This window comes from Bubalus bubalis, chromosome 5 (assembly GCF_019923935.1).
Source record: "Bubalus bubalis isolate 160015118507 breed Murrah chromosome 5, NDDB_SH_1, whole genome shotgun sequence".
NCBI lineage: Eukaryota > Metazoa > Chordata > Mammalia > Artiodactyla > Bovidae > Bubalus > Bubalus bubalis.
The window spans coordinates 106925761-106951565 of record NC_059161.1 but is presented as its reverse complement, the minus strand read 5'-3'; the positions used below and the strand labels follow the sequence as shown (position 1 = coordinate 106951565).

The window sequence follows — 25805 nt, the reverse complement described above, 5'->3', positions numbered from 1 at the left end:
CAGATACCGAGGGTAAGGAGTCTGCAAGGCACTGTTCACATGAGGAGAACAAGCTGTGGTGTGTCTGTAACCAGTCAGGCATCTCTTGGGCACAAGGGCTCTCACGCTGGAGATCCGTGGAGGAGAGAGTCCCCACCTCTGAAACTCTCAGTCTTGAAAGCACATCCCTGCTCTCCTGGAGTTAGACACACCAGCCTGCAGTCCTGGCTGCTCACCTACTACAGGTGTGACATGAAGCAAGGTCCAGATCACTTACTCCAAGCCTCATTTCTTCAACTGAGACCTGCAAAGCCTTTGTGGTAAATCAAATAACGCACACAGACTTAGAACATTTACAATGAAAGAAAATGACTCAGCTTTGCACACCCCAGCAGAGTTTGGCTCGCCATCAGTCTGTGCTTCTGAGGAGGCTTCTCTTAAACTGCATTGGAAGTGTGTATCCACATAACTGACATTCACTCTAGAAGTGAAAGTAGTATTTTGTTTGACCAAAGATAGTGAGGATAAAGGTAAGGGAAACTCATCTGAGAATGATTTCTTAGGTTAAATGAGCTGAGACCAGTTAACAGTTGAGTCAGGGGTAGGCTCTGGTGTTGATGAGAAATAACTGGAGTCTAAGATGCAGTTTCCAGGACAGGTGTCATGGGACTCGTCTTCCCAAAGCAAATGTGCCTTCTTGATTTGGGAAGAGATCCCTGGGGATAAGGCCTGGCGTGAGGTGGGTCAGGATGCAACCGGCTGGGCAGTGGAGAGTCAGGACACAGAGAGGCCTGAGGCAGCAACACAGTGACTGGGGCAGAAGAAGTGGGGATGGGGCTGCCCAGGCGCGTGCCAGGGTCAGGCCCCAGCCACTGAGGAGCCCAGCGTGATGGCCAGTGCTTTCCCAGCGCAGGCTTACTCAGGAGGAGAAATGGGGTTCTGAGAGTCCCGGGGCTCAATGGGGTCATGTGAGCACAGGGCAGGGTACGGTCGCCAGGGATTCCTGGGGCCCTGCGGTCACAGGCTCGCCCTCCCCAGAGCTTTAACCATCCATATGGTGCCAGCAGGCCTTTCTCCCCAGAGTCTGACTCGAAGACTCCAGCTTCCATCAACATGTTCAGTTCCACAAACATTTATTGGGCACCTCTGGGTACCTGTCTCAGTTCCTGGGGTGACAGAGCTCAGTGACACTATTTCCCTGTTTTTGGAGAAGTGTGGTGTGGCTCATAGCCTCGTCCCTCCAGAACAGAAGGAGCAGGATCAGTATTTCTTTGGCAGGCCCGCAGGTCTGAAGTGATCTGGGTCTTGGCCACTCCGGCCCCATTCCTCAGCTCTCCGGTTAGACACCCGGTCCTCCAACCCATAGCTGTCTCCAAGGTAAATCTGGTATAAGAATCCTTGAATGTACTCCCCGACATTGCTGGAAGGAAGGGAGACAGGAGAATTTCAGCTGGGTCGCTTGAGACAGCTTTGTCCTCTGACTCCTTTCTCCTCTTGCAGACAGAGCAGTGTGTTTGAGAGGAGGCTAGAAAAGCCCATCCTCAGGAAGGAGGGCTAAAATACACACCCTATTGGGCAAAGCCCTGGTTACTGGTTCTTCGAATACCCTGAATCAGGCTTCTTTAGTGACTCCTTGCTTTCTCCTTGGCAGTGAGGGGAGACACCTCTGCACCCATATCCTGCCCTGGCTCTGCTGGCCATGCAGGTGCCAAGAGCAGGGGCAAGAGGAAGATGGGCCACAGAGCCCCCTGACTCTCTGGAAACAGACAAGCTCCACTCAGCGCCCTCAGGAGCCCCTGTTACCTGATGATTTTTGCAGCCCAGACACCGCCAGGGCCCCTTTGAGCAGCCTCGTAGTTCCCTCGAGCGCGGAAGTATCTGCCTGAATTCTGGACATTGGCATCTCTCATGTCCCAGTAGGCTCTCCACAAGTCCGAAGCCCCTGGCAGGAGACAAAACAACAACAGTAACATGGGGACATGTTGGAGAAGTCGGGGGATAAGAATTCTCCCCTACTTTTCAGATTTTGACTCTTGACAAAGTGATCCTTTGAAATCCTAGATTGAGATGCATAGTCCTTACTGTGGATCAGATCCCGGTGTAACTGTAAGGTGAGCCCTTTACAGTTCGATTGAATTGGGTGGGACTGTGGTGCTCTGGAAATGGCAACCCACTCCAGTGTTCTTGCCTGGAGAATCCCAGGGATGGAAGAGCCTGGTAGGCTGCAGTCTAGGGTCGCTAAGAGTTGGACAGGACTGAGCGACTTCTCTTTCACTTTTCACTTTCATGCATTGGAGAAGGAAATGGCAACCCACTTCAGTATTCTTGCCTGGGGAATCCCAGGGATAGGGGAGCCTGGTGGGCTGCCGTCCATGGGGTCGCACAGAGTCGGACACGACTAAAGCGACTTAGCAGCAGCAGCAGCAGCAAGGAATAAAATATTCTTTACTATGTGCAGATAAACTTTGCAATGGCCCCCCAAAACTCTTTTTAAAAACTGATATTCAGGATTTCCCTGGTAGTACAGGGATTGGAGTCCACCTGCCAACACAGGGGACACGGGTTTGATCTCTAGTCTGGGAGGATTTCACATGCCACAGAGCAACTACACACACCACATGCCTGAACTACTGAGCCCACACTCTAGAGCCCACAAGCCACAGCTCCTGAGTCTGTGTGCCTGGAGCCTGTGCTCAGCAACAAGAGAAGCTGCCACAATGAGAAGCCTGTACTCTGCAATGAAGAGTAGCCCCCGCTCGCTGTAGAGAAAGCCCTCGTGCAACAGTGAAGGCCTGGTGCAACCAAAATAAGTAAATAACTTTTAAAAACTGATATTCAAATAGAACAGGTGAACAACAAGGACCTACCATGCAGTACCTGTGTGTGTGTTCAGTAGTGTCCAACTCTTTGTGACCCTATGGACTGTAGCCCTGTGAACTGTAGCCCGTCAGGCTCCTCCATCCATGGGGTTTCCCAGGCAAGAATACTGGAGAGGGTTGCCACTTCCTCCTCCAGGGGATCTTCCCGAGCCAGGGATAGAACCTGCGTCTCTTGTGTCTCCTGCATTGGCAGGTGGATTCTTTACCACTGAGCCACCTGGGAAGTCCCACTATATAGCACAGGGGACTATATTCAATATACTGTAAAACCTATAATGGAAAAGAATCTGAAAAGGAATATATATACACACACACACACTACTGAATCACTTTGCTTATACCTGAAACACTATAAATCGACTATACTTCAATAAAAATAAATAAAAATTTTTTAATGGAAATCTTTTTTTAAAAGAACCTGGTATTCAGAGAATATAGTAAAAAAGAAAGAGAATAGCACATGAGTTCAAAATCAGAAAGATTGAATTTGTCAAATATCAAGACAAAAATTATAAAGAATTCAGTTGCAAAATTAATAGCATCACCTCCAGTCCTGCATAAGGATCTTAAATGTCAGCACTCCATTGTAACAATTAAAAAGCTGAACAGATTGAAAATGCAGCAACTCTTCTTGGATCCATAAGAGGGGGAGGACACAGGGCATAGCATTGCTTCCAAGGCTGGAGTGACGAACAGATCGACACAGAGAAGGGAGGCCTTTTGGACCAGAAACTCAGGAGTAGAAACCGGTGAGTGAACCTGTGCTGGAGGTAGAAAGACCCAAACCAGAACTGACAAGTTGCAGGAGGTTCGGTGGAGACAACTCTGAGACTAAAACCTCCTGGGGGGCCCAGCTATTATTGGGCCCCATAATATTGTGACAGTTACCTTCAAGAGCTCAACCAGATTCTCACAGAAAATATTGTTTAAAAATTTCCAACCATTTCACGCCAGTCAGAATGGCTGCGATCCAAAAGTCTACAAGCAATAAATGCTGGAGAGGGTGTGGAGAAAAGGGAACCCTCTTACATTGTTGGTGGGAATGCAAACTAATACAGCCACTATGGAGAACAGTGTGGAGATTACTTAAAAAACTGGAAATAGAACTGCCTTATGACCCAGCAATCCCACTGCTGGGCATACACATTGAGGAAACCAGAAGGGAAAGAGACACGTGTACCCCAATGTTCATCGCAACATTGTTCATAATAGCCAGGACATGGAAGCAACCTAGATGTCCATCAGCAGAGGAATGGATAAGAAAGCTGTGGTACATATACACAATGGAGTATTACTCAGCCATTAAAAAGAATACATTTGAATCAGTTCTAATGAGGTGGATGAAACTGGAGCCTATTCTACAGAGTGAAGTAAGCCAGAAAGAAAAACACCAATACAGTATACTAATGCATATATATGGAATCTAGAAAGATGGTAATGATAACCGTATATGCGAGACAGCAAAAGAGACACAGATATATAGAACAGTCTTTTGTACTCTGTGGGAGAGGGCAAGGGTGGGATGATTTGGGAGAATGGCATTGAAACAAGTATATTATATGTGAAATGGATCTCCAGTCCAGGTTCAATGCATGAGACAGAGTGCTCAGGGCTGGTGCACTGGGATGACCCTGAGGGATGGACTAGGGAGGGAGGTGGGAGGGTGTTCAGGATGGCGAACACAAGTACACCCATAGTGGATCCATGTCAATGTATGGCAAAACCACTACAATACTGTAAATTAATTAGCCTCCAATTAAAATAAATATATATTTTAAAAAATTTCCCTTGGGCTGCTCACAGGAGGAGAGGAAAAGAAACCATTTTGAAACATGCCAGAGTTCTCTGTTCTCAGTAGGCCTCCCTCAGAAAACTCTGTATTATCAGAATCTAAGTGACCTGGGGAAAGGAAATAACCAGCTCCAGCCACTCCTGCCATCCTGCCCCAGTTGAAGGGTAGAAAAAGCCAGAAACACCTGTGAAGTTCACAGTCTAGAGCCACGGGCTCATCAAAAAATACTGAGACCTCGTCATAGGACTGGGCTTCCCAGGTAGTGCTAGTGGTAAAGAACCCACCTGACAACGCAGGGGACATAAGAGACAGGGGTTTGATCCCTGAGTCGGGAAGATCCCCTGGAGGAGGGCATGGCAACCCACTCCAGTTTTCTTGCCTATTAGAATCCATGGACAGAGGAGCCTGCAGGCTACAGTCCATGGGGTCGCAAAGAATCAGACACGACTGAAGCAACTTAGCACATGGCACACAGTAATGCTTCCCCAATCTCCAGATGACTAAAGGCAGCCTATTTAGAGCAGTTCCTTCTATCATGTACATCAAGTCTGGCTCTTAAGAAAAAATTACAAAGCATACCAAAAGGCAAACAACACAGTTAAAAGAGCCATGGAAGGCATCGGAACCAGGCCTGGTAGGGATGTTGGAATTACCAGACTGGGAATTTAAAACACCTATGATTAATACTCTAAGGGATCAAAAGACAAAGTAGTCAACATGCAAGAATGGATGGGTAAGGTAAGCAGAGAGATAGAACTGCTAAGAAAGAAAAAACTAATGCTAGAGATGAAAAAAACATGGAAGCAACCTAGATGTCCATCAGCAGAGGAGTGGATAAGAAAGCTGTGGTACATATACACAATGGAGTATTACTCAGCCATTAAAAAGAATACATTTGAATCAGTTCTAATGAGGTGGATGAAACTGGGGCCTATTATACAGAGTGAAGTAAGCCAGAAAGAAAAACACCAATACAGTATACTAACGCATATATATGGAATTTAGAAAGATGGTAATGATAACCCTGTATGCAAGACAGCAAAAGAGACACAGATGTACAGAACAGTCTTTTGGACTCTATGGGAGAGGGAGAGGGTGGGATGATTTGGGAGAATGGCACTGAAACATGTATAATATCATATATGAAATGAATCGCCAGTCTAGGTTCGATACAGGATGCTTGGGGCTGGTGCACTGGGATGACTCGGAGGGATGGTACAGGGAGGGAGGTGGGAGGGGGGTTCAGGATGGGGAACATGTGTACGTCTGTGATGGATTCATGTTGATGTGTGGCAGAACCAATACAATATTGTAAAGTAAAAAAAAAAATTAATTAAAAAAACACCATAACAGAAATAAGGAATGCATTCTGTTGGCTTATTGGCAGAATAGACATGGTTGAGAAAAGAATCTCCACGACAGAAGATATCTCAATAGAATACTCAAAAATCAAAGGGCAGAGAATGAAGATTGCCAAAACCAGGACAGAATACACAAGCACCATGGGACAACAACAAAAGGTATAACATATGTGTGTGGGATAACCAGAAGGAAAGAAACAGAGAAAGGAAGACAGGAAATATTTGAAATGATAATGACCTAGAAGTCCCCAAATTAATGTCAGACATGAACCAAAGACCCAGGAAGCTCAGAAAACACCAAGCAGAATGAAAAAAAGAAACCCTCAAAACCTCCCCTGCAAAAAATCTACACTTGGGCATATACATAAAATCAATGATTTTTTTTAAAAAATTCTGAAAGAAGTCAAAAGAAAACAAAAGATACCTATAGAAGAACAAAGACAAGAATTACATGACTTCTCCTTAGAACTCATGCAAACAAAAGAGAATAGAGCGAAATATTTAGTGCTGAGAGAAAAACCACCAACCTAAAATTCTGTACCCTGTGAAGTTACACTTTAAAAGTGAAGGAGAAAGAAAGACTTTCTCAAAAAAATTAAGGAAATTTGTTGGCAATAGACCTGCCTTGAAAGAAATGCTAAAAGATGTTCTTTAGAGAGAAGGAAAATAGTACAGGTCAGAAACTCAGATGTACATAAAAAAAGGAAGAGCATTGAAGAAGAAATACTGAAAATAAAACAAAATTAAGAACAATACATGCAGATCAAAGTATTGCAACAATTGACCACATAATTTTCTTGTTTTAACAAGTAGCCAATAAGCTTCATTTCCCATCAAGAATGGCAGGTTGGGGGCTTCCCTGGTGGTCCAGTGGTTAGGAATCTGCCTGCCAATGCAGGGGACACATTGTCCCCACAAGTATCCCTAGTCCAGGAAGATTCCCACATACCTCAGAGCAACTAAGCCCCTGTGTCACAATTACCAAAGCATACGCACCTACAGCCTACGCACCTACAGCCTACACACCTACAGCCTACGCACCTACAGCCTACACACCTACAGCCTGCACACCTACAGCCTGCACTCTGCAACAAGAGAAGCCACCACAACAAGAAAACCTGCACACTGCAGCAAAGAGGAGCCCCCCGCCCCTCACCACAGCTAGAGAAAGCCCGTACAGCAACAAAGACCCATCACAGCCAAAATAAGTAAACCAATAAATCTTTAAGAATAATTATAAAAGAATGACAGATTAGGTTTGCTTCCTGGCTTTATCTCAGTCCTAGCATGGCAGATCAGTGGGAATTTGCTCTTTTTATTGTGTGGATAGGCATTAGGGATTGATTTCCATGAGCTCTGCCTTGCAACCACTGGCCGTTTGCTTGGGTACAGGATGGGATCTTCCTTCCAAGCACAGGTCTTCTCTTTCCCAGGCACCCTCTCTCCCCAGAGTAGGGCATGACGTTTATTCAGCTCACCCTTTCCCTGGACATTCCACCCTTGGGGACGTACCAAGTTCACAGGTAAACTTCAAGACTGGAAAAATTTGAGTTATGAGTCCCCACAAATATTCTTGCCCAGGAAATCCCATGGACAGAGGAACCTGGCAGGCTGCAGTCCATGCGGTTGCAAAAGAGTTGGAGATGACTTAGCAACTAAACAGCAACAAGGAGCTCACCCCTTGGAAGTCCTGGCTGCCTTGGAAGTCCTACTCGCTGCCTACTACCAGCAAGGACAGGCTGGGTTCAAAGCATCTTTGACCTGGGGTCTGGAGAAGCCCATGGTGGGTGCTGAGTCAGACCAGCATGGAAGGAGAAACCCTCCAGCTCTCACCCATTTGTGGTTTTTCAAAGGAGTATCCACATCTGACAGGTGTGTGGTGTGTGGCCTCTGCTCAGAGTGAATCCTGGGGTCAGATGGGTGTGCCCTTCATCCTCTGGGGCTCTTACCTTGCACAGCCTCCTTGAAGAATGAATACCAGCTTTCACCAGTGACTCCCATGATCAAGGTACAGAAAAGAATGCCTATGAAAAGCTTCATTGTGCTGATGTGAAAGAAAGAGAAGGTCAGAGATGCACAACTATGATATATAAGATAGACATATGTTTTGCGATTTTGAATTTCAAAGATAGCTTAGTTCCCAATTCCCATTTACTCTTTTTAGAATTATTACTATAGGAAAACTTGAAAGAGGTTTTAGGAAGAAGCATAAACCCTTAATTCTCAGTCCAGATCTGTAGAAAGACTAAGAGGGTTGGTTCTATCAGTGTTTTATTTGTTCATGGCCAATCTGTCATCCAATAAAGAAGAGTAAAGTAGATTCATACCCTTTCCTGAGGTCCTGCTCTGCCCAGCAGACCCAATAATGAGGAGAAAACACTTCTCCCCAACTGAAATTTATCAATTATGGGAGAAACGGCTCTCCAAAGAGAAAAACAACAGAATTACTCCCCAGAAGAGAGTCTCACCTGTGTCCTTTCTCCAGCTGAAATTCAGTAGTTGGTATCTCTCCTGGCTTTGGTGTTAGTGGGCAGAGAGGTCTTAAATCCAGTGTGCATTGGTGATGTCCCTCTTGCTCAATTCTTCTGTGTAAACAAATTAGCATATTGAATAATAGTATTTTCCTTATTCTCAAGCAGCTTTTTTCAAATGAGTCATTCAAGACATTTCTGTTCTGGCAGTTTTTCCTAATTGACTTATTCTATTTTTAGTCATATTTGAACAGAAAAGAGTTGTATTTGAAGAATCAAGTGTGGGAGGACATGGGTTCTTCTCCACTTTACTCCCTTCTCATCCCTGTTTGGAAAAGGATCTCCCCCCACCCCCAACCAGATTACACATCGGTATTATGCTGTTAAGAGGTGATCAATATGATTAGCAAAGGAAATGTTTACTTCTCTCTTGGGATTTCTGTCAAAGGTATGTGAGGACACAGGACAAGCAAGATTTGTCAACTCTACCAGCAATGATATGAGGTAATGATTAATGATTCTGGGAGAACAGAAAGAACGGCATGAAGTAGGGTTTCTAGGCAGTACCCTCGATACAGATTAAAACAAAAAAAAAAAAAAAAAGATGTGTGTGTGTGTGTGTGTGTGTGTGTGTGTGTGTATACATCCTTTTCATACAAATATACATTGTTTTGTACTCTTTTAACTTAATATATCTTGGAGGTCCTCCGTGGGTTGCTTTTAAAAAAAAAAATAGCTACACAGCATTCTATTGTATGGATGGACCACAACTTATACAATACTGAAGGCCATTTTGGATGTTTCTAGTCTTCTGTTAATGCAAATGACCATGAACTTTTAACTCTGTGTGTGTGCATATATATATGCACACACACATGTATATATGATAAATTTCTAAAAAAGGAATTATAGGGGGAAAGTGTGGCTCTTTACATTTATTTATATATGTTGCAAATTGCCTTCTGTCAGTAGCTCTATAAATCTTCAGTCCCACCAGAAATGTCCCACAGCATCTCCCAAACAACCCTCTATCAAACTTCTTGGTCTTTGAAATTTTGGTAAATAAAATATAATTCAGTGTAATTTAATTTGAATTTCTATAGTTATGAGTTTGGTTTCACAGTTTTTCCTCTGTATAAGAGCCATTTGTATTTTCCAGCAAATGTGAATTCATTTCTTGTATTTTAATATTTGTATTGGTTTGTTGGATTTTTATCAATTTGTAAGAACTTTTTTATATAGAAAAAATTAGAACTTTATGAGTAACAAACACTTTCCCAGCTTATTATTTACCCTTTGATTATAGTTGCTCATGTTTACCAAAATTTTCTTTATATTCTTGTCTTTTTTTTAGTCTTTTCTTTAGTTTCTTCTGAATTTGTCCTATAGCTAGAGAGGCTTTCCCTGCTTTGATTTATAAAATAATTTTTCCGTGTGTTCTCTATGTATTATATATTTTATTATTTATTTAAAAATATTTAGTACATTTGGAACTTGACCTAACATCATTAGGAAAGTATATTTTCAATTTCATTTTAAGATGGCCACCCAGGTGTCTCAATCCCATCCATTGACTAGTCCCTGTTTTACCCATTAGTTTGACAGGCAACCTTTAAAGCTAAATTACCATATACACTTGTGTCTAATTCTGAGTTGCGAGAATCAAGTTTTCTATGTTTAGGTCAGTACTGTCTCGTTCTATTTATTGAGGCTTTATTCAATGCACTAAATGCCTTTATCATTCTTCCTTTTCAGAGGAAGTAGTTGGGATTTACTTTCTATAATTTTTTAAACTTATTTTTGTATCCAGAAGCACAGCTGATTGATTAAACAATGTTCGTGGCTCATGCACCTGTCCCAACGCTCTCCTTGACTGTGGCGATGTTTTAGCCGGTGTCTGGGGTGTCCAGGAGTCCCATTCCACGGCTATATTCTCTCTTAAACCCACTCCACTTGGTCCTTCGGGCCACTCTTCACTGCAGCCACCTTGGTGAGGTTGGCAAGGATTCCATTCTGCTGATCCAAAGGTCGTTCTCTCCACTACTTGAGAGCATCTGACACAGCTGATCAATAACTGTGTCCACTGGGATTCAGGAACGCCACACTCTCTTGGTCTCCTTCCGTCCACAAAAGCTGTTCCTCCTCAGTGTTTTTGTTGGCTCCTCCTCCTCCAGACTTCTAACAGATGAAGACCCTTTGCTGCACCTTCACCTCTTCTCTTCTCAGCCTTTATTCACATTCTGAGGGAGCTCAGCCAGGCCTTTGAGTGTAAGCTCCGAAAGGCCAGGATCTTACTTTGATTGCTCTTCACACCAAAAATCCACTGCTTCAAACAATGCCTGGGACACAACAAGTACTTATTAAATATTTTCTGAATGAACGCATGGAAGAACTTTTTTGAATGTATGAAATAGTTCCTAATTCAAATCACATGTTTAAAAATGATAAGTAGTTCAATATGGCTACAGGATGAATTGAAGTCATAGGACATAAGACTGAAAAGACTGGACACACAGACTATCTTGTCTAAAAAATAGCAAATATTGTGAATTGAAGGAAGAAAAAAGACGTGTTATGTATGCTGCATTCTTCACATTTCATAAAGGGAGCCTCATTATCCAGTTGTTAATATCGGTAAATTTAAAAATAGCAATATAATTCAACGATTCAAAGTTAATAATACTTGAAAGAAGTAAGAAGAATGGAAAGTACAACAAATGGTGGCCTCTAGAGAGTGGGATTTGGGAAGACTCCCCTTTGCATACATTTCTCAATCATTCTGAAACAATGCATTACTGCTATGATAGAGAAAACAAAAAAATGGGGTCAGGCCATGGTGAACTTTCAATCATCCTACGATAGACTGTATCCTCTAGTTATAAATCCTCACCTTGCATGTTCACATCGATTGACATTGCTACCCAGGCTCGTAGTTGTCAATGACAAGTTCCAGAACAGCAATGACTCACTGGAAAGTGGACCAGGTGGGCAGGATGAAGTGAGTGGAAGTGGGGCCAATGCAGAGAAATGTCTCAATGAGGGATCACATCTCAAACAGCTCTGGTCTCTGAATGGCTCACAAGCCCTCTACAGGAAATCACAAGTCTGTCCAGCATCTTGAAAAATCTTGCTTGGTCTCCACTCCAGCTCCTGAACACATCTTCCAGTTTAGAGGACAAAGATGCGTCCTCTGGCATCGCTCAATCCCTGAGAGGCTCTCCCCCTTCAGCACAGGTGGAAGTCAGCTCTTCCCCTCTGGCCAGAAGAATGGAAGAAAGATAAGGATGTATCCCAAGAACTGTCTTATTTCCAAAGCCAGTCATGGGTTTTGCTCTAAGTTTCCATGTCTCTGTTTCACATTGCGATGCTACCTGCTGAGAGTCATGGAGTTTCCTTCGTCAATATTGAGTGCCACCTTGGATTTACTTTGGGAGTCACTTCTCTGCTTTTCCCCACATCCACATGTAATCAGCACCACAGCAGTGGTGGGTCTGGAGGGCTGATCAAAATTGTAGACCCTAAAAGCAGGAGACATGGAGCTCTCTACTAGCCTCTCTGCGTGCTGGCAGCTCCGACGGTGAGAGATCCAAATGGGGTCAACCAGGACCTTTCTCTCTTCTGATCCATCTCCCCACTCTCCCCTTCATTCCAACCATTCAGATCTGCTGTCTTGGAGAGAGTGTTGCCTCTTATGTTAATTTAGGGAACAAGGTCACACACAGGCATTGCTTCCTGGAGCTGGACTGCTGGTACCCAGATTCCATTGTTTCCTGGCTTTTCAAAGTTTTCTTCTGTTGTGGATCTGGCAGAGTCCCAGGAGGAAACAGCCCAAACTGGGATAATTGAGGAGTGTTGCATGAGGGGCCCAATTGCAGAGACAGGCAAGGGTTAGGGACAGTGACAATGATGCATTCTTCTTAAGAGAAGCCCCCTAAGGCAAGCAGTCGTGAAACATTTCCACCTCAAGGCTTAAAGGGGCCAAGGAAGGAGCAGTTGGCCAGAGAGTGTGTGACAAAAGAGGAGAACAGGTATTGGGGGCGTATTTGAAGAAAATCCTTACGTGAAGATTTTTCTCGGGCGCTCCTCACAAATAATGAATGGTGGAGCAGGGAACAGTAGGAAAGCCTGGGACAGGGCTGCAGGAGATGGGGTGGTGTTGGGCCTGTTCTTCACAGTGACATCCCAGGAACATCCTTTGACCCCTTAGGTCTCAGCTTCTTCCTCTATGAAATGAAGCTATGACAACAGACGATCTTTAAGGAACATGCTAGATGCCAGGAATACAATAGTGAACAACAACGGGCAAGACTTAATCCTTATAGAGCTTCCGGTTTGGACTATATACATATATATATATCTCTCACACCAAAGAAAATAGATTCACAAACCGTTAAGTGCCCTAAGCAGGGGTGGCAGAGGTTCTGGCTTCCCCCCAACATCCTTCCATGGTCAGTCAGGGCTGTGGGATCTTGCTTCTCTAAGAGAGGGAAACACGGATGATTCTGCCCTTGATTTCTCTCTGGGCCATAGCAGAGGACATGTCCTCTTCCCGCTTAGAGGTCTCCTGCCCCTGTGAGTCCTCTGGATTCCAGAGCCTTTGTGAAGCAAGAAAGGGCTTCTGCATTCTGCTGTCTGTTCCTAAATGAGTTCCACTCACATCTTGCGTTCTCTGTTCAACGGGCTTCTCTACCTCTGTGTTTTGGAGTTTGCTTATATTAGTCATTTTTAGTTTTGGTTTTGGTTTTTATAGGCCACAATATTGAGTGCCACCTTGGATTTACTTTGGGAGTCACTTCTCTGCTTTTCCCCACATCCACATGTAATCAGCACCACAGCAGTGGTGGGTCTGGAGGGCTGATCAAAATTGTAGACCCTAAGGAGCCCTATTGGGTTCAGATTCACCCTGTGTGAGACCAGGAGCAAAGCACTCATCTTTATTGTGCTTCATTCCATCCTCTGTAAAATGGGAACAATACTAGTTCTTACCTCAATAGGGCTCTTCAGAGGAGTAAAGGAGACCATACCTGATAAACTCTCAATCAGCTCTCCCACCCCCAGAGGTGAGCTAGTGCTCTTTCTCGGGGTGAATTCTGCAGCAGTGTCTCTACATTCCAAGCCCTGCCGCTTTTTTACTTCCCTTCATAGACTCACAGACTCATCCTGCACAAAAACTCACTCAGCAAACCAAACTCTCCCAGTGATCCCCCAGGAGAGAAAATGGAGTGGGTTTCTGCTGCTCACACCCTGCACCCCACTTCCCAGTCCCCCCAGACATCGCCAAACTTGAAATTTCTCTTTTCAGTGGCCCTCTGACCATCCCTCATTTACTCTTCCTCCACTGTATGCAGCTCAGCCCTAAATCCTACCCCTAAATTATGCACTGAAATGATTGTAGGTGCTCAGCAAAGCCTTGTGGAATCCTCACTTCGAAGGCACCTCAGTGATCAATGTAAGTTATTTGGGCAGAATGTCATTCTAAACACACACAGCTCTCCACAAGAATGAGATCTTCATCATGTTACAAATGTGTGTCCTAATGCCTTTAATTGTACATCTATACTAACTTTTATTCCAAATCCTCAACTTCATTGGGCTCCATTCATTCATTCATTCACACACTGAATGAATACTTATTGAGAACACACTGTGGGGATATAAAAAGCTCCCCTGACTTCATGGAGCTGACACACTGAGCCACACACACAGCTAACCCACCTGGCCTGGCCACCCTCGCACCTCTCCTAGCAAGAGATCGCATGCGTCTCATGTCCCTAAAGCACAGTCTTCTTTCTCCCCAGTGGATGGGCCTCTCTTAGTCATAAGGGTGGCCTGCAGTCATCTCTATGTCCTCCTGACTTCATGCACCTGGGAGGAAATTTCTGGCCCAGGACAGAAGTAATGATCTGGCCCAACGCCCTCTCCTGGGCTCTCAGATTCTATCCCAGACATTTACCTGTCCTCTTCAGGAAATTCTGGGGACTTGGCATAACCTCTGGGCAGTGAGTTCTGGTGGGGGTGGGGCTCCATAACACCCCCATGTCAGTGGAGGGTTCGTGTTATAATAGAGAGAGCCCAGGCATTTGACTCAGAGAGAACTGGATTTGAATCCAAGTTCCAGGTTTCCATGGCTATACAGATTTCAGTAAGTACCTCAATCTCTGCAAACTTCTGGTTCTCTCTGTGACACCCTAGCAGGGTGGCCTTGAGAGTAAATGATCACACAGCAGGTGCTCATGTCTTGTTTGTGTTCCCAGGGGCACAGCGGAGGGTTTCTGAGCTTGGATCCAGTCATCCCAGCCTAGGGGACCAAAACCACAGCAACGAATGGAAGTGACCAGGCCCTTCATCAAACCCTAGACATGCAGATCCCGACCCTGACCTTGCTGCCCTCTGCCCTGGTCCTGGCATGAAACACCATTGTGCCCTGGCTCCTGGGCTTCTGTGTGCACAGGAAAGCCTTCTCCTCTACATCCTCAACCAGGCGGGGCTGGTTTCCTGTCCCTCACCTTCCAGACTGCAATTTCCTGGAGGCACTCCTCACTTCCTTCCACTCTGTCTCCAGCTCCATCGCCAACTGCTTCACCACTGTGCTGACCTTCGCCTACCTCGAGGGCCTGACCTTGCTCAGCACCATTAGCCCCGAGCGCTGCTTGTCCATCCTGGACCCCATCTGGTACCACTGCGGGTGCCCAAGACACACATCAGCTCTCAAATGTGCCGGCCCTGGGCCCTGTGTCTCCTGCTGAATCTTCTGGAAGAGAACTATTATGGCTTCCTTTTAGGGATTTTGACTGTGATTGGTGTCCAGTATTTGATTTCATCATTGCTGGGTAACTGATGTTCATATTGGTGGTTCTTGCTAACTCCAGCCTGGCCCTGCTGGTCAGAATCCTCTGTGAGTCCCAGCAGGTGCAGCTGACCAGGCTCTACGTGGTCATCCTACTCATAGTGCTGGTCTTCCTCCTCGGCAGCCTGCATTTTGGCATCCAAAGTTTTCTGCTATACCAGTTTCAGGAGGATTTCAACATGTCCTTACATTATTTTAGGACAGGGATGGTCCTGTTAACAGCAGTGCCAACCCCATCATTTGCTTTTCTGTTGGCTTCTTTACGCATCAGAAGCAGGGGCAGCTGGCCCCCAAGTTGGCTCTTCTGAGGGTTTTGGAGGACACAGCTGAGGTGAAGAAAAGCGGAGGAAGCCTTCCTCAGGAAACCAGGGGGGTGTCAGTAGTTCCATGTAGTGATTCTGTATTAACCAGGGTTCAGTCAGAGAAGCAGTACTTACAGAAGATTCTCTGTATCATTGTGTAAATATGTACATATATTTGATCTGACACAGTTGTAGGTTCTGGTTAGACTGTCTCTGTAAAGCTGTTGCCTGTTTGTCTGATGCTAGAGCTTGAAGCCCACAGGACAAGCTAGAACTCAGGAGCATGAGCTAAAGCCCATGAGAACCAGCCAGAACTTGTGTCAGTCTCTCTCAGCACCTGCGGCCTTGCCGGTCTGCAGAGGTTGGCTCCCTTCCTATGGAGCTAACCACACACCTGGTCCAGGAGTCAGAGAAGCCGCAGGAGCGTCAGGGGAAGGTGGAGCAGCTGTAGGCCAGCAGCTGCCTTGTGCCAACGAGATGAACCGAGAGAGAAACCACAATGCTCATGAACGTCCTGGTCCCCCAGCACTGACCTTCCACACATAGACACAGTAGGACTGCTGCTTCCTTGCCAACCACCGCATCTTGTGCAAACGGGCTCTTGATGCCCATTTTAAGTAGAAGCATAAAGGGAAAGGAGTTGTGGGAAACATTGTTCAGCCTAACCAAACTGACATGTCAACTTCAGACCCATCACAGGCCACTCCCTGTCAACTTAGTACCAGTAACCACCTCCCTAACCCATAGCTAATTCCAAATAAAGACAATAGCAAAGTCAAGCTTCCCGTACATGATGTACTTATTCCATGTACACCTGAAACATACCAACCTTTTTCCACAAAGAGGATAAAGTCTCTTTTTGCTTTTCTAATATATTATGCTTATTCTTTTTCTAGTGAGTTATACTCCCTTTTTGAAATCCTATAACTTAAACACTAAGCTATACAGTTAACTGCTGTTAGTACATATTCTGTATGATGATAAAGTAATAGAAGAGAAGAAGAAAAATATCTGTGAGATATTAAACATTTACATTACAGAAATACTCACAATAGACAATCCTTTCCAATTGGTCACATGGCTGCTGTTGCTGTGAACATATACCTTCTCCTACCAACTATTCCATCTCACCTTTGCACCTCACCTTTGCCTACAGGGGTAACTGCAATCTGTATTTCGGAATGATCTGGGTCATCACAGTCTTCTTACATGGGTGTTGTCCCCTTCCGTGACTTTTGCTCACAAGGCCTGTTGGTGATATAATCACAGGGCAGAGGATAGACTCTGCTTTGAGGTCACAGAGACGTGGTTTTGTATACCAACTTTGGCCCTATCGGTATGGTCAATTTTCTTAAGACAGCAATCATCCTGATAATGATTAAGTGGGACAATGCCTGTTAAACAAAGTGCAGTGTCTGAAGGATTACCTTATTCAGGGGCCTTCACCCCATCTGCAGGGGAACTTTGCCAATTCTGGGGTCCAGGACTGCTTCTACTTTTGAAGAAATCCACTTCAAGCAGAAGGTTGAAAGCAGTACAGGAAAAGTATAAATATGTTTGGTCACTGCATTCAACCAAGAGGACAAATTAAATGTTTCTGACAACTCTTTCCCTAAATGGCCTACAATTTCCATCTCAAAACAACTAAAAGAATTAAAATTCAGTCTGAAAGTGAAAGTGAAAGTGAAGTCACTCAGTGAAGTCGAAAGTGAAGTCACTCAGTCGTGTCCGACTCTTTACAGCCCCATGGACTGTAGCCTACCAGGCTCCTCTGTCCATGGGATTTTCCAGGCAAGAGTACTGGAGTGGGTTGCCATTTCCTTTTCCAGGGGATCTTCCCAACCCAGGGATCGAACCCTGGTCTCTCACTTCACAGGGAGACACTTTAACCCCTGAGCTACCAGGGAAGCCCAAAATTCAGTCTACCCCCCAAAAAGGGAGTCATATCTAATTTTGACAAGAAATATTCTAGCTTCACCCAGGGCCTGTCATAGAGTAAACACAGCAAATATTTGCTAAATAATTATTGAATAAAGGATTTAGTAAATAAATAAGTCAGTGAATTTTTAGTTCAAGCCTGTGATAAATCTCTATTTAACAGATTTAGATCACTTATCTTTATTACTTTACCAATTTCATCAGAAAAATCAACTACAGAATGTATGCTTCATGAAAGAGTTCTTCATGCAGTTTCCTTTCCTTGCCCTCTTAAAGCCCCAAGTACAAGACTTCTGCCTGCTCTGTGCCTTTAACCTGCTTTGACGGGATGTTCCCTCTCTTCCCTCATTGCAATTTTCCACTGATTATAGATAGACAACATGTCCCTTTAGGGCAAGGCCATATAAGATTTACTTTTATATTCCTAAATGTTTCACAATATATATTTTACTAATTTAGTTATACATCCATATTTTTAATTATTATAATATATGATATATTTATTTATTGGGGATGCATTTTCTATTTAATAATTGTTATGTTTAAGTTGTTGCTATAGACTGAATGTTTCTGTGCCCCTAAAACCCATAGGTTTAACCCTAATTCCTAAAGTGATGGTATTTGAAGGTGGAGACTTTGAGAGGTGATTAGGTTATGAGAGTGGAGCCTTAATGAGTGGGATTAGTGCCCTCATAATACAGACCCCAAAGAGCTCCCTTGCCTTCCTGCCACATGAGAAGACAGGAATAAGACGGCCATCTATGAACAAGGAAGTAGAGTCTCACCAGACACAATCTTCTAGCACCTTGATCTTGGACTTCACATCCTCATGAACTGTGAGGAATAAATTTCTGTTGATTATAAGGCACTCAATTAATGATATTTTGTTATAGCAGATTGAATGGACTGAGAGAAAAGTACAACTTACATACAATGAATTTCACATGTCTTAATTTACCTGTCAACGAGTTTGGCAAATCAATACACCTATGTAACCCACATCCTCAAGAGATTTTGAAGGTTTCCATCATTTCGGAAATTCCCTCTCAGCCCCTCCCAGGCCATCCCCTCTGCCTCCAGAGGCAACTACTCTTCTTTATCATTAAATATCAGTTTTTTTAACCTGTTCATAAACTTCATATAAAGTATACACTCTTGTGTAAGTCTTCTTCTCAATATAATAATTTGAGAAACAGTCGTGTTTATTCTGTCCCCTTTATTGCTGAATAGAAGTCCATTGTACAGACATGTCACAGTTTGTTTACCCACTCTTCATTTGATGGGCATTTGGGTTGTTTCCAGTTTGAGGCAACATTTCTCCCATGCCAACTGGGCCTGATGTTAATCTGTCAGTAGAGGGCTCTGGAGGGACAAGCAGGATTTACCGCCATCTCTTCCAGGTCCTGTGTCCTTCCTTCCATCCAGCTCCCGCAGTGCTCTTCTCACATACAGGACACCCACTGGCACTCTGGAGTTTTTATGTTATTCCCAGCCACTGAAGTTTCCTGGCAATTGTTGTGGCCTCACAGCTGGATTCCCAAGGTGTTCAGCAACATTCTGTCTCCCTAACAATACATTAATACCACAGACTAGGTGGCTTCAATCAGAGAACTTCATTCCTCACACGTCTGCAGGCTGGAAAGTCCAAGACCAAATTGCAAACCAACTTGGTCCCTGGTGGGAGCTCTCTTCTTGGTCAGTGGATGGACACCATCTTGTTGTGTCTTTACAGGAGAAAGAGAAAGCTAGCTCTCTGACGTCTCTAACATTATAAGGATCCTAATCCTTCCAGCGGAGAAGGCAATGGCACCCCACTCCAGTACTCTTGCTTGGAAAATCCCATGGATGGAGGAGCCTGGTAAGCTGCAATCCATGAGGTCGCCAAGAGTCAGACAAGACTGAGCGACTTCACTTTCACTTTTCACTTTCCTGCACTGGAGAAGGAAATGGCAACCCACTCCAGTGTTCTTGCCTGGAGAATCCCAGGGACAGGGGAGCCTGGTGGGCTGCCGTCTATGGGGTCGCACAGAGTCGGACACGACTGAAGTGACTTAGCCTAGCATAGCAATCCTTCCAGCCCAGGCTTCCACACTTGTGACCTCATTTAACCTTATTTACTTCTTTCATCTGAACAGCTCCATTAGGAGCTGGGCTTCAACATAGAAATTGGGGAGGGGGGACACATTCAGTCCGTAGCACTGCCCTTTCCACAGCTGGCTTCCAGGGAGCTCAGAGGCCTTCTAACCCTGCCCCATGTGTGCTGCCTTCAGGTGAGTTCACAGGAAGCCGCAGCTGCATGCCCAGTGAGTTCAACTGCACCCCTGAGCGGCTCCATACCAAGCTTCATGGGTACAGGGGGGACATCTTACTTGTCAGCTTTGGATTGGGACACCAGCAATCTTTATCAGCCTTCCCATGGGCTACAGGCTTCCCAACAAGATCAAAACCTCAGCTTTCTGTATTTCTTTTTTTTTTTTTTTTAAACTTTACATAATTGTATTAGTTTTGCCAAATATCAAAATGAATCCACCACAGGTATACATGTGTTCCCCATCCTGAACCCTCCTCCCTCCTCCCTCCCCATTCCATCCCTCTGGGTCATCCCAGTGCACCAGCCCCAAGCATCCAGTATCGTGCATCGAACCTGGGCTGGCAACTCGTTTCATACATGATATTTTACATGTTTCAATGCCATTCTCCCAAATCTTCCCACCCTCTCCCTCTCCCACAGAGTCCATAAGACTGTTCTATACATCAGTGTCTCTTTTGCTGTCTCGTACACAGGGTTATTGTTACCATCTTTCTAAATTCCCTATATATGCGTTAGTATACTGTATTGGTGTTTTTCTTTCTGGCTTTCTTCACTCTGTACAATAGGCCCCAGTTTCATCCACCTCATTAGAACTGAAGCTTTCTGAATTTCTTAATCTCTTAGTAGTTAATCCTACAACCAGTTAATAATACCTTGTATGAAAATTTCCCTTTATAAATCACTAACTGGTTTCTGGACATGCACTTACAGAAGTAGACTCTCTGTCCTGCTCTCTACCCACTAATATTTCTGCAAGTGAGCTAGTTAAAATAAGAGGCTATGAGGAAACATTCACAAGCAAGGAGGCTCTACGTCTTCATTTAGGCTTCAAATAAGACCAGAAAATATAAACTAGCAGGAAACAGTGCTGGAGGCAGTTCCGGATGGCACAGAAAGAAGCTGGTTCATAGATGGGTTTCTAAGATCTGCTGAGAAATGAACAGGAGATCAAGGTGGCAGTTTCTGGAGCAGGATTCCACCATCCAGTCCTCCTGGGGCTGTGTCCATGCCCCACACAGAGAGCACCGAAGACAGGCTAGGGGACTAGACCCCATGACAGTGAAGGGGACAGGACACAACTGCAGGGAGTGAGAAGGCCTGACTGAGAAGGGCCTGGAAATGGCCCCGTGTAACCAGAGGGGCCTGGAGAGGGAGCGGGTCTGATTAGGGAAGGCTGGAGAGGGCGTCTGTCCTGAATGATGCTGAGGTTGTGTCCAGAACCAAACACACGTCTGAAGGCACAAGCTCAGCCTTCATGTCGGTGTCTGGCCATCAGTCCTGGAACTAACAGGCTGTCCTTATACCAAGAATGACACATAGTCTCAGTATTCCATCTCTTGAGCATTTATTAGATCTGCTGCCTTCTGAGGACAGAGAACTCTCTAGGTCAGCGTCCCTGCCCTTGGGGACTCACAGCCCCGTCTCCTGAGCAGAGGGAGAGGCAGCTCAGTACTTGTCAGGCAGGCCAGCAGGTCTGAAGTGGTTGGGGTCTTTGCCGCTCCGGCCCCATTCGTTGGCCTCCTGGTCGGCCCTCGAGTCCTCCCGACCCTGGCCACTGGTCGTACCCTTAAACAGAGGGTCTGTGAATCTCTGAATATTTTCTCTGGCATCACTGGAAAGGAGGAGGGCAGGGAGGGGATTAATCCAGGACTATGAGCCACAGCCTCACCCCTCCCATCTCTCCTCTTTCCAAGGGATCAATGACTCTGAGAGGAGCCAAGGAAAGAGGGGCTACAACCCTGCAGTCCCCAGGCACTACCACCTCAGCCCTGCAAGTCCCCTGTATGTTGGGTGAATAGCACCCATAGAGGGAGGGTGGAGAGTCACTGGTCTCAACAGACTTGCTGTGCTCTTCAGCTCCTCAGACCTCACAGTGGGCACAGAGCAGGAGGGTGGGTAAGAGAAGGAGGGCACACAGCCTACAGGAAAGTTCTCCAAGGCTTGGCCCTTCCAGGTTGTCCTAGGCAGCCAAGCTCTGCTCACCCATCCCTGCATCCCCAGGGACCCTGACACCTGATCACTTTAGCAGCCCAGGCACCCCCCGGTCCCCTTTGGGCAGCGTCATAGTTTCCGCGGGCGTGGAAGTATTTGTCTGCACCCTTGTAGTTGGCTTCTCTCATGTCAGAGTAGGCTCTCCACATGTCTTTAGCCCCTGGAAAGCAAAGCACATGGAGTAAGGATTATCAGGGGAGAGAAAACGGTGATACCGCTTACAGAAGAATCAAGGAATGAAACATCTTCCACCAACTTGGTGTCAGCCTGTGGTCATAGCACCACGGATGCCTTAGGGTGAGAAGACCATTCCTTATGCCCAGTTGCCTGCTCCTGGTACTGGAATGAGAGTCATTGGGGTGGGGTGGGGGAGGGGCTACAGCTGTGGGACCTGTTTGACTGACCCCTGTGATGACGTCTCTGCTGCATCTCAATGAGGGCTCTACCTGGTATGTTTAAGGACAGAGAGAGTTATTACAGGACAGGATTCCTCAACAGCATTCTACTGAAATTTGAGACCAGGTACATTGTTGCTGTTCAGGGCTGTCCTGGATATTATAACATGTCTAGCAGCATCCTTGACCTCTCAAACTATTCCCCAGTGTGACACCCGAAAATGCACCCAAACGTCCCCAGGACACAAAGTTGCCCTGGGTCCAGAACCACTGTTGTAGAGAAAGCTGTATATGACAAGCTCCGGGGCACGTGGGTGAGTGAGGAGGTGACATGGGAGACAGATTCTGAGAAAGGGGCAGACACACAGCTCCTCTGCTCTGACACCTAAGAAACGTGTTTCTGCCTCATGAAAGGATCAACTGTGACTTGATTCCCCTGCCTGTTGGGTGAGTGAACGGAATCCTGAGAACTCTCTAGTGGACGGTACTGATGATGTGGGCTGCTTGAGGCAGTGGGTCTTTTCCTCAGCCTGGCTGCACTTTCCAATCATCTGGGGAGACACTGAAAGTCCCCTGAGCCCTCACAGCCCAAGCCAATCACCTCCCCATCTCTGGGCTGGTCTCAGGCAGCAATAGTTTTCATGGCTCCCCAGGTGACTCCAAACTGCAGCCAAGATTGCTCAGCCCCCGGCTTGAGGAAGTGGTGCTGGGAGAAGTCTACTCTGTGAGAGCCTGGGCCTCAAACACAGCTGGGTTCCCACCTCTGTCCTGCCACCTGCTGATGGGCACTCAGTCCCTGGGCGATGGACTCGGATGCTCTAAGCCTCGGCTTTCTCCCCTTTTGGTGGAGGAAGATGCCTCCTCACGGAGGTTTTCTGCAGGTAAGTCGGTGACCAACTGTCCCAGCTTGACCAGAACTGCCCCTGTCTTCGTGGAACTGGCCCAGTTAGCGCTGCTAGTGTCCTGGAAAACTCCCCAGCCCTGGGCAGAGCAAGAGAGTGGGTCACTTGATTTGTGTGAAAGGGCTGAGTTCCTGGTGGAGGCTTTCATATGATATTAGGTGCCCCCCCACACCACACATACACACACCTTTTTGTAAGTTTAACAGCTCGGAAAGGGTAGGAAATAGACTAAAGCAGGGACGGTGTCACTGAGTATAGGAAGGACCAACAAGGTGTTCTGAAGGTCTCTGAATTATCCAACTAGGAAATGGAAGGAAGGAAGAGAGGAAGGGAGGGAGGGAGGAGCAGGGATGGAAAGACAGGAGAGGAGAACAGATGGACCGCTTTCACCCTACTTCGTGCAATTGGTCTGAGGGAAAGTTTGTTCCATTTCAGACTTGTTTTGTGTCTTCCACTCAAACTGCTATTTCAGCTGGAAATGATGCTCGTTCTTTGTCTAGTACCTGATGGACATAAATCCTGTGCTTTTCAAACTCTCTGAAAAAAGCTCCCCCAACACCTGGCACATTCTACCACATAGGGGAACACCTAGGACCCAGCTTCAACCCTCAGTGGTGTTTAGGGTGAAGCCTAGAGGTCCAAGGATGCCATCGCCCCTCCATCGGCCTTACCTTCATAAGCCTCACCAAAGAAGGACCACCACTGGCTGTGGACTCCCAGCACCAAGGAGCAGAGAATGAGGCCTGTGAAGAGCTTCATTGTGCTGAAAGGAAAGGAGAGGGTCAGGGAGACACGGACAAGCCTCGCACCCCCTCCGCCTGGGGTTTGTATGTCGAGGAGAGCCTGGCTGTTCATCTCCACTAGACTCTCAGTGGTCCTACTAGGACACAGTGCAATAGGACCTTACTCGCAGCCTCACGCCCTCAATTCTGAACCCACCAGCCCTGAACCCAGGACTGTCTAAGAGGTCACCCAGATGGCTTTGATGGAAGAAGAGGACAGTTGAGTCCAAGCTGTGTCTTACTAAAGCAGCCTGTCGTAATCAAAAAGCATTTCCCATGCAGCACTCTGCCAGCACTGACCACATATAGGAGAAAGAGAAATCAGAAAAATTATGTTTTAAAGTAAGAGTTTTCAAAGAAATGGCTCCTTGAAGTGGTTCCTCACCTGATCCCCAGGGGAGGAGAGCGCTGGTCCTTGCCTGCTGCAGAGAAATGGCTGTATTTATTCTGAGCCATCCCTGGGAGGGTCAGGGGTGAGGAGAACAGCTGGTCTGGTGCCCGGGGAGAGTCCCTGCAGGTTATTTCTCCTACATATCTGCAAAGGGTGACTTACCGGACACCAATGGCTGTCCTCATCCACAGGTCATTTCCCTGGTTGTGCAAGCCTGAGGAAATGAGGGAGGCCTGATCCGCCTGGTGGCCACTTTCGGGAAGACGGCTGGTCTGTCAGCAGTGGAGAGACTGAGGCGGGGCCCTGGGCTGCGGCGCTCCACGATGGCAGCCTCCAGGCTGCTGGAAGGTGTGTGGTTAGGGATGACGCCTCCAGCCTGGACCTTGCTTTCCTGGTCACTTCCTCAGGATGGTCCCTGCTAGAAACTAAATCCTTTGAGTTCATGTCCAAAGCCCTTGAGCTTCAAAACCGACAGACCAACCCCAGGGAACCTCATGGGTGCCCTGAGCGCCTTCCACTGCTCCGTGCGCCAGTGCTGAGCTGTCAGTTCCAGGGCACAGAAAGCCCTCTCAGTCTCTCAGCCATGCGTTTCATAACAGTCAACACTTACTAATGATTTTGTTTTTCAAGTATAATAAAATAAGAGAACCTTTTCAACTTGATAAAGGTTAAGTCAATAATCCATAGAAGCAGTTGTCACAGTGTATTCTCTGCAAACCTGAGGATCTCTTATGACCCTTTCAGGGGGAGTCTATGATATCAGAACTGTTTTCACAATAATATTCAACAGTAATAATCTTTTCCTTTTTCATTCTCATTTTTTCATAAATGTACTGGGTGTGAAAGGTTTATTGATGCACTTTTAGATTTCTGCATTCAACTGACCTTTAAGAAACTACCACTTGTCAAGTTTTGGTATCATATCAAAGAATAGCCTGAATTATCTTAAAACTCTGTTAAAATGCTCTGCCCTTTTCCATCTATGTTTCTGTGTAAGGTTGAATTTTTTATACTTCAACCCAAATAATGTATTATGACAGATCGAGTGCAGGGTCAGATGTGAGAACCCAGCTATCTTTGATTAAGTCAGATTTTTTTTTAAAAATTTAATGTAAACTTACTATATTTGTTATTATCATTTTTTTGTTTTGGAAAGAGATTATTTTCATTAAAATATATTATTTATGTTAACATAATGGATTTATTATTATCTTTATTTATTTGACCATTTATTAGACACTCTGCAAATAGTTTTTCATAAATTAACTCAGTCATCATAAAACTTCGTAATATCATGAATGATATATTATTGTGTTTCAGTATTCTTTAACATTTTTTTCATTCTAGTGTGATAAATCCTGATAGTCTCCATAAATAAAAGTTCTTTGAGGTCTTCAATAATTTTTAAGAGTATGTTGGGACCCTAAAGGCCAAACAGTTTGAGAATCATTGCTCTACAGCAA

General features: G+C 45.5%; 2 protein-coding genes, 1 long non-coding RNA gene and 1 pseudogene across 5 annotated transcripts in view; 1 reads left to right on the top strand and 3 right to left on the bottom strand.

The window, feature by feature from the left end:
* The window catches only part of LOC102409611 (serum amyloid A-4 protein), a 32758-nt gene extending 23987 nt beyond the window's left edge, over positions 1 to 8771 (bottom strand). The window contains exons 1-4 of one of the 2 annotated variants that reach the window (XM_006056051.4): positions 8480 to 8771; positions 7961 to 8055; positions 1783 to 1921; positions 1096 to 1399 (exon numbers count right to left, since the gene is read on the bottom strand). In XM_006056051.4, coding sequence (XP_006056113.3) covers positions 1240 to 1399; positions 1783 to 1921; positions 7961 to 8055; positions 8480 to 8616 — 531 coding nt within the window. In that variant the 5' untranslated portion in view covers positions 8617 to 8771 and the 3' untranslated portion in view covers positions 1096 to 1239. Of the gene's footprint in view, positions 1 to 1095; positions 1400 to 1782; positions 1922 to 7960; positions 8056 to 8479 lie in introns of those variants that run through there. The other variant, XM_025286313.3, reaches the window with a different exon arrangement.
* Positions 6400 to 7954, bottom strand: LOC123465812. The gene is made up of 2 exons (XR_006641127.1): positions 7038 to 7954; positions 6400 to 7007 (listed from the first exon to the last, which is right to left on the bottom strand). It is a non-coding gene; the product is annotated as an uncharacterized LOC123465812 (long non-coding RNA).
* A 6121-nt stretch (positions 8772 to 14892) lies between the features above and the next one.
* On the top strand, positions 14893 to 16082 carry LOC123333852 (annotated as a pseudogene).
* Positions 16083 to 21208: 5126 nt separating this feature from the next.
* Positions 21209 to 24542, bottom strand: LOC112577744 (serum amyloid A protein). 2 transcript variants are annotated; one of them, XM_045165819.1, is made up of 4 exons: positions 24505 to 24542; positions 23841 to 23932; positions 21894 to 22032; positions 21209 to 21492 (listed from the first exon to the last, which is right to left on the bottom strand). In XM_045165819.1, exons 1-4 carry the CDS (start codon positions 24525 to 24527, stop codon positions 21327 to 21329), a joined length of 420 nt encoding a protein of 139 aa, XP_045021754.1. In that variant the 5' UTR covers positions 24528 to 24542; the 3' UTR covers positions 21209 to 21326. The 2 variants fall into 2 exon arrangements, with proteins under 2 accessions (XP_045021754.1, XP_025142102.2); XM_025286317.3 differs by lacking the exon at positions 24505 to 24542 and adding an exon at positions 24337 to 24422.
* Positions 24543 to 25805: the final 1263 nt, after the last annotated feature.

Coding starts and splice junctions, on each gene's coding strand:
- LOC112577744 (XM_025286317.3), bottom strand. CDS start 24,407: ATGGCTCAGAATAAATACAGCCATTTCTCTGCAGCAGGCAAGGACCAG. Junction 23,933..24,336: donor TCTCCTCCCCTGGGGATCAG/GTGAGGAACCAC, acceptor CTTTCCTTTCAG/CACAATGAAGCTCTTCACAG. Junction 22,033..23,840: donor CTTTGGTGAGGCTTATGAAG/GTAAGGCCGATG, acceptor TTTGCTTTCCAG/GGGCTAAAGACATGTGGAGA.